The sequence below is a fragment of the Misgurnus anguillicaudatus genome, chromosome 24 (genome assembly GCF_027580225.2).
Source record: "Misgurnus anguillicaudatus chromosome 24, ASM2758022v2, whole genome shotgun sequence".
Taxonomy (NCBI): domain Eukaryota; kingdom Metazoa; phylum Chordata; class Actinopteri; order Cypriniformes; family Cobitidae; genus Misgurnus; species Misgurnus anguillicaudatus.
The window spans coordinates 29,596,429-29,605,000 of record NC_073360.2 but is presented as its reverse complement, the minus strand read 5'-3'; the positions used below and the strand labels follow the sequence as shown (position 1 = coordinate 29,605,000).

At 36.8% G+C, this 8,572-nt stretch overlaps 1 protein-coding gene across 3 annotated transcripts in view; it reads right to left on the bottom strand.

The window, feature by feature from the left end:
* slc19a3a (solute carrier family 19 member 3a) overlaps window positions 1-8,433 on the bottom strand; it is an 8,819-nt gene extending 386 nt beyond the window's left edge. Inside the window, exons 1-7 of one of the 3 annotated variants that reach the window (XM_073862916.1) lie at window positions 8,247-8,432; window positions 7,527-7,949; window positions 7,235-7,410; window positions 5,321-6,002; window positions 4,082-4,294; window positions 3,549-3,741; window positions 2,404-2,545 (exon numbers count right to left, since the gene is read on the bottom strand). In XM_073862916.1, coding sequence (XP_073719017.1) covers window positions 2,404-2,545; window positions 3,549-3,741; window positions 4,082-4,294; window positions 5,321-6,002; window positions 7,235-7,381 — 1,377 coding nt within the window. In that variant the 5' untranslated portion in view covers window positions 7,382-7,410; window positions 7,527-7,949; window positions 8,247-8,432. Of the gene's footprint in view, window positions 1-2,403; window positions 2,546-3,548; window positions 3,742-4,081; window positions 4,295-5,320; window positions 6,003-7,234; window positions 7,411-7,526; window positions 7,950-8,246 lie in introns of all 3 variants that reach the window. The other 2 variants (XM_055197053.2, XM_055197051.2) reach the window with 2 other exon arrangements.
* Between the last annotated feature and the right edge of the window lie 139 nt (window positions 8,434-8,572).

Here is an 8,572-nt window from a genome sequence, read left to right as displayed (position 1 = left end):
TAGATTAAAATTTTTGTTTTTTACTGGCAACATTTTGTTCAAAGTTCAATGAACATTAAACATTTACAAGTCTTTGTCTTTACAGAGTAAAACTAAAATAACAGCATCAGGCAAGGCATTTTGGGAAACAAAATTTGAAGCAAAAAAAACAGTAAAAGGTTGATGATGATTTCTGGTTCCCGGAATGCTTTGCGTGAGGCTGTTGTTGTATGGCTTTGTTCTGTAAAGATAAAGACTTGTTAATATTTAAAATTTATTTAACTTTGAACAAATTCTTGCCAGTAAATAACATAAATTTAAATATACGGTAAATTACCGGCAACCCAGCTGCAATAACATTGTAATTTCTACAGAATTTCTTTGTAGGATAAAGCGTAAAAACATTTTGCAAAGTATAAAGGCACTATAAAATATGTGACCTTGGACCACAAAACCAGTTATAAGGGTTAATTTCTTACATTTAGATTTATACATAATTTGAAAGCTAAATAAATAGGCATATACAATATTTGATAAACAGTATTTGGCAAAGATGCATCTCTTTGAAAATCTGGAATCTGAGTGTGCAAAAAATATAAATTATGAGAAGATCACGTTAAACTTGTCTTAATGAAGTTCTTAGTCAATGCATCTACTCACAAAGTTTTTGATAAATTTACAGTAGTATATGAAGAGTTTGGTTCCAAAACGCAATAAATCCATTTTGACAAATTTCGGTAAAAACGTATTTTCTATACCAAGAAAGTGACAAGATGAAAACCACTATTTTCTGTTACAAACTTTCACATGGCATCTTTGGGTTATAATAACATAATATCAAATAATCAAATCCATAACTTGATATTCAAAGATTTATTGTAAAAAAGTTTTTTTTTTCAAAATTCTATAAATCTATTGAATCAGTATAAATGTGCATTCATCTTTGCCTTTTAATAATCATTTAGTTGACTAGTGGTATACACTGATTAAAAAAACATTAATGGCATTAATCAAAACACTTACTTTGTCATATTAAGAACCCTGTTATTGCTGCGGTTATACTTGAGGTTGTCGCATTTTTCACAACGATCAGCTGTAAAATGTTTTGGTCCTGCTTGATTTTCGTTGACTTTGAGTAAAATAATGTAAAGTTTTTCATAAGATCTCCTGGGGTCAATGCGTTAGCATGACAGAGACTTGATGCTGTCGGCCCGGGCAAACAAGCACCTGTCTCCCGAGTGTCTCTTGCGTAAATTATTAGATGTTGATGGCTTACGTTTCTTTCCCGTCACAGAAAAACACAGGTTGTTTTTGTTTGTTTGTTGATGAGAAAAACTAGGACTCTGTGTACTCAAAGCGCCGCCATTGTTTGTTTACATTGCGTGGAATGGTGCGCTTTGATTTTATTAAGCGGATTTATTGCATTCTGTAGAAAAGGAGGAGTGGCATTTAATGCGTTTTGGGAAAAAAGGGAGAAAAGATGACAGAATATCATGGCGGATATTGGATTTTGCGTAAAATTAAGAATTTACTTTTAAATACCGACCTGATAATACTGATTTTGGCAGTAACTCATTTATTTTAAAAAATGGCGTTTATTGCGTTTTGGAACAAAACTCTTCATATGTTCAAGAAATCTTCACAGGATTTTTACACAATATCTTAGTGATTTTTGGCATAAAATTCAATAAATTTGACCCACACAATGTAATGTTGGGTATTGCTACAAATATACCCATGCGACTTAAAGGTCCCATTGCATGAAAGTTTGACTTTATTCCATCTTTAAGTGCAATAATTGGGTCCCCAGTGCTCCTATCAACCTAGAAAATTTGATAAAGAACAACCCAGTAACTTAGTTTCTCTGCAAGCATGTAAAAAATAGGTCATTGAAATTTGACTCATCTTATGATTTCATAAGGGGATCTTATTATAATAATACCGCCCCTTAATCTGCACTATCCAACCACGGCACTGCCATTTAGTGCAGAGAGAGAAAATAATTGACAGCAAAATTGTGTTTCAATTTCAACAAACCACCATCATTGTGACCAGTGTTTGCATTTTTATCAGCTCAATTGCATTTAACTCTTTCCCCGCCATTGATGAGTTATTTATAATTTATAAACGTATAAAACCCAGAAGTTAGGGCAATCAGCTGTATGTCCGTCTAAGTTTTGAGGATCGTTCTGCATCTGATCTCTATCAAAAGGCATTTACAAAAATGGAATTATCTTAGCTTTTTGCTCAAAATTTGGTGTTTTTGAAGAAACCTACCAATATTTTATATAATTATATTTTAATTTTTTTAGGTAAATGCCAGCATGTCCCTGGTGCTGTTGACAGATCTTATCGTAGATTGAACCTGGGACATTCCATTCAAGTAATAGAATGAGAGTATTAGGAAGTTTCAGGTAACCTCACCTGTGTGACTACATCCAGCCCCAGTCCTCTGCTATCCACCACCACTGAGGTGAGGATGGTCTGAAACACCAGAGCGCAGAATGTATTTGCTCCGAACACCAGAGCATAACGCTCCATGTTTAATCCAGCTGCTACCTGAAACCTTTAAAAAAAAACAAAATTAAGGTTACACATTGACTACTGTTTTATGCATTTGGCAGGCAGACATTTTTTTCCAAAGCGGCTTTCAGTGTGTACAATTTCATACATTTATCAGTATGTGTGTTTCTTAGAAGCAAACTCATGACCTTTGCATTGCTAACGCAACACTCTACCAAGTGAGTCTGAGCAACAGGATATCAAATATGATGAATTTAAATGCTTGTATATATGTCCTTTATATAATACCTTATGTCATCTACATTCACTCTTAAAAATATAGGTGCTACACGATGCCATAGAATAACCATTTTGACTGAACTATCATAAAATCTGACTTTTTCCATGTTTAAGTGCTATAATTGGGTCCCCAGTGCTTCTATCAACCTAGAAAATGTGAAAAAGACCAACCCAATAACTTAGTTTTGGTAAACCATTATTTGCAAGCATGTGAAAAAATAGGTCATTGAAATTTGGCTCCCCTTGTGATGTCAGAAGGGGATAATACCGCCCCTTAATCTGCACTATCCAACCACGACACTGCCATTAAGTGTAGACATCCGCTCATTTGCATTTATAAGGACACCTAAAACGGCACATTTTTGTTCACACCTACAAAGTGGCAATTTTAACATGCTATAATAAATTATCTATATGGTATTTTAAGCTAAAACTTCACATACGTACTCTGGAGACACCAAAGATTTATTTGACAACTTAAAAAAGTCTTGTAAAATCTCACCTGTAAGAGTGTCTGAGGTTTCGATATGATTTTTTTTGCTTTGTCAACTTGCAACTTTTAACTTAGTGAACCAGGAATTAAACTGTCAGCATGACACAGGTTTAAACTTTATCATTCCACCAATTAAGTTAAAACAAGTGATTAGATTAGATAATGTACACTTTTGTGAGGTATTATCATGTAGTGGGTACATTTGCAGCAGCCGGCAGGCTATAACAAAATAAACTTATAGAGATTAAGGCATTGGAATAGGTTAAAGGCTTACATGGCTATTGTGATGAGTAGCATGTAGAGGCTCTTAAAGATGACATAACCACAATAACACACCCAGATGTTGGCACTGAAGACCATAGCGAAGAGAGCACCGCTTTCCAGGGCTGAGAGAGCACCCAAAGACATCTCTCCCCAGCGAGACCAGTCCGCTGATGAGAAACCTATACCGTATGCAGCCGCGGCCCCTATGGTGTGCATCAGCATTTAAACAAAAATTACAGCATTTCAGCATTTTCAAATGGTTAAGAAATCCAGGAAGTCATGTTCTGTTTACACACAAAAGTATACACTGTTATATTTTTTACACTGTATGTCAAAATATATACCCCAGCCTTCACTAGGGCAGTTCCCTTTAAAAAGGCCTTATAATGTACCATTAGGTACAGATACGTATACATTTAGGACCAGGTACTAACTCTTTAGACTCAAAGCTGTACTTTTTGAAAGGGTACAGCCCCAGTGACAGTAGGGTACATATTTTGCCCTTTATTTTCGGGCAGTGTAGTCACAAACGTATTAACTTACCAAATAGGTTTGAGATTGCTTCCACTCCTCCATTGTACACAGTGAAGTTATTAGATGGCTCCACATGCTCCCACAGGGCTTGGACGTAGTTCACAGTCTGGTTGTATCCGCAGGTGGACAGCGCCCACCACGCCGACCAGTAAAGCAATGTACGAGACGAGTAGCACTGCCGAAAATCCCTCCATAACCGGAGCAGAACATCACCACAGCCCCCTTATCAGAGTTATCAGACCAAAAATAATTACAATGCACTTACATTTAATTTGTATGAAATAGTTTGTTGTATTTATATATCGAGAGTTTGGTTCCAAAACACAATACATTTAAAAAAAAAAATTAAAACCCAAATCAGTATTGTTTCTGGTCAGTAGTATTAAAAAGTAAATTCTTCATTTTACGCAAAATCCAAATCCGCCGTGATATTCTGTCATCTTTTTTCCCAAAACGCAATAAACGCCAGTCTTTCTTGTATGCAGAATGCATTAAATCCGTTTAACCAATCACAGCTCACCATTCCACGCATTTTAAACAATAACGCTGGCGCTTTAAATACACATAGAATCCTAGTTTTCCTCATCTACTTTGTACGTCGTCATCAACAAACAAACAAAAACAAAATAATACTTTTGATGGCATTGATAAGCCTGTGGTGGTTTTCTGTGGCGGAGAAGAAACGTAAGCCATCAAAATCTAATAATTTACGCGAGAGGCAGATCGTCAAAAAAGCGACGACGTCCTAAGGATGACAGCAACAATGGCAGTGTTCTTAATATGACAAAGTAAGTGTTTTGATTAATGCCATTAATGTTTCTTTTTTTAATCAATGGATACCACTAGTCAACTAAATTAATATAACAAGATCAGAAGGAGTGCGTGATGTGCTGTTCTGTCATAATAGTAAATTATCTCAGCTTCATCGTGGATAGTGATGAGTTCCCTGATTTTTACTTTCTCTTCATGAATGTTTATCTCCATTTTAATCCCTGTGTCAAAGAGCAGAACCATAACTTCTTGTTGCAATGACACGCACGTCCTCACAACAGCACGCCCCTTACGGCATTGTTTCTGCCTCTTGTTCACACAGAATGCTTTCCATCAATGTTAAAGCAATGTTACTAGGTCCTCTTTATGGGAGCGATCTCAGAACATTTACGGGACGTGTTTGTGTTCACACAAAAGCCTCCCCACCAATTTTACGAAAATTTTAAGAAGGAGAGATATCTTCCCCAGAAGTCCTACCTGTCTTTGCACTTTTTGTACTGTTGCTATCACTGGAACCTTCCACTTCTTTCTGACGTTTCTCAGATTCATTCATCTCTACATCATCTAGATGATTTTCAGAACTGGACTCGCCACTGCTTTGAGAAACGTCCTTTGTCAAAGACCCTTCTTCTATGACCGCATCTGCATCCTCGTCCCCAACATTGCCCTCGTGTACATCTTCATCCTCTCCACTAGATCTCCTCCTTTGATGGAAGAACATACTTGTCTTGGGCATTGGGAGGAGAACCGAGGTGATCCATCCGATGCCGGTTAGCACCAGTGTGAACACGAGGATGTTTTTGTAGGAGAGTAGTTCTAAAGATACCAGCACCTGACCCAGCACCGAGCCCACGGTGTAGCCCAGAAGTTGGGCTGTCCGGCTGTATGAGGTGGCTTTAAGATAGTGCTTCAACTCCACCATACTGTAGATGTATGAGAAGTAAGCCACGTCGCACGCCGTCACCACACTATACATGAACTGCATAGCCTGCATTTCTAGCACGCCATTTACCCACAGTAACATCGCAGTGGTGACAAAGAGGGCCGAGCACTGGAAGACCACCACAGGCTTGTAACTAAGCCAATCGGTGAGGAGAAAAACAGGAACCAGCACTCCCAGGTAAGAATACGTCCACACTGGGAAAATCTGATTGGCCACCTTGGGAAAGGAAAAGTATGGATTGACAATTTCTACTACTTTAACTACGGCAGCAAACACAATTTACTGCACAAATCCAAACCACAAATCAGCACATTTGCATTTAACAGACTTTTATCCAAAAAAAAAATTTTTTAAATGCAAGGTTACTTTCAACTCAGCGTTGGGTCAAAAAGTGAGAAATCTATGGCGAGCATTTATTCAGGTTATAGCTGTATTTGAACAAAAATTAAGAGAGATAGCAGCTTTTTGGTGAGTGGGCGTGGTTTCACCTCCAACTGCAGACACACCCCCACCACTTGAGAGCAAAGAATCCTGCCTAATTTTCCAAAATTTTAATAACTTATTTTAAATTTGTTTTGGTGGTTAATGAGTCAATATCACTGTCAATATAAATTGACTTTTGCTGTCCTCATCAGAATCACTCAGTCATCATGAATATTTATTCCAAAATAATACAATTCTGAGGTTTTATTATAAATGGCCAAACATTTACACACAAGTTTAATGATCAGTCTCTTGAAATATGTTTTTCCCATTTTATACCATTTTCTTTGATTGGATATATGCGATTTTGGCACGTCCTAGACACTGCTCAGCTAACTTTAGTGAGTATAAAAAGTGAATAAATGACATAAAATTCAAAAACTTAGATTTTTCTTAATGTCCTCAACAAGTTATTTGAAAAAAAAACCAAGTCATTTTTATAATTTATATTCAATTTTCATAATAATGTTAAGCATTTTGCACGTGTCCCTGAAATTGCTGTCCACCCTGTCATTTTGGGGTAAATGCCCCTTTAAGAAACCAACTGATGTAGTCAGTGACATCCCGTCCCCCATTTGGTCTTTATTCAGTGGAGGTTAAAATATGTAATGCACACACAGTAAGTATCTACACTTATTTTTCCTTATTTTCATCATATTGTGTTTATAGTTGCATGTTGTCGAGCTTAAAATGTCCACCCTGTCATTGTAAAATATTAATTAACATAAAACTTTGCCAAAAAATCTAAATATGCACAGTGCACAGTCAGCTTCAACAGTGAACCACTTAGCTAACTGCAGCTATGTCATCTGTTCATTCAATTCTAAATTTAGCTTAAAATGTCCACCCTGTCATGAAAATTTACATTGAATTTGCATGACAGGGTGGACATATTTTATAGGTTTGTTTGTATGTCTGCTTGCAAGGTGTTTAAAGATTCATGTAATTGCACAATTTCACTGTACCTGCTCCATAGTTAAGTTCTTGTCTGGTCCAGTTAAATACGGGATGAGGAACGGTTCTAAGGGCTTTACTGTGCTGAAGAACCCATAGATGCAGAGCAGAGAGGTAGGATACCTCCAATCCTTCATTAACTGCTTCAAAGTCTTCATCTTGAACGGGATGAGCTGACGCGTGTGTCCTTGAAATGTAGGAAACAATAATTCAACCATACACTTAACATTTAATGAAGAAGCATTGGACATGTTTGCAACAGAAAAATAACAATAAAAATAATTTTAATTGCACAATTTTTACCTGTTCTGGTGTGTGGTGTTTATATGGAGGTAGTGCACCTTTCTTTGAGTTAACCAACTTTGTTACTGTGGGTGAGAATGGTTATTTGTGTATCTGTATGTACTGTCAATGAGCAACTAGTTCAAAGTTCTGTTTCTGATTTCCTCTTTATCCTAAGCATTATCAAACATCTCTATGCCAAGCCCATAATGGCTTTTTACGATATAAACAGTAATTTAAAAATATCTCTACATTAATGTATTAAATGATTTATTGTTTAGCTATATTGGCTTTTGTTTACAATTATCAGTGTTCATCAACTTTCACCTGAATTTCAATAAAGGGTATGCAACGACGTCACTTTTCCACGTGACGACGCCGGACGTAGCTCGCCTTGTTGAGTGGCAAAACATTCAACAAAATGGCTGGTTTTCATAGTGGCTGCTGCAAAAACGTAAAACTGACTATTATTAGCTTAAATTATATTTAGTTGGCCTTAATAGTGAACCTAACAACTTGCCAAACAACCAGTAGTCTGTGGACATTGGCATATGGTCAGACATTGCTTTTCCTGACACGTTTGTCTTGCCTAACTATTAAACCATCCCATCTTTGTAGAACACAACGCTCATCATAATGGATGTTTTAATGTAGGCTCACTGACAAAACTTTGCAATTACAGAGAATAAGAGTATTCATTGGTGTATTTTTATATGATTTTTATCCCAAAATCTTACATACCTGACATATGGATACTGCTACTGATTACTTCGCATTTCAGTGTTTTTTTGCAGTCTGGAAAAAGACCGCTCCAAATTGTGTTGAATGTGTTAGCACAGTCGATCACACAACTACTTTTCCCATTTTAGACGCGTTTTCCCCTCTATGCTAATGCTGTCGCTCAGACTTTTTGCCACTCAGTGGGCGTAACCGGAGTCACGTTCGCCGACGGTGACGTCACGTGCACCGCAAAAAAAGGAGAAGTAAATCAGTAGCAGTAGCCATATGTCAGGTATGTACATTTTTGTGATAAAAATCCTATAAAAATACACCAATGAATACTCTTA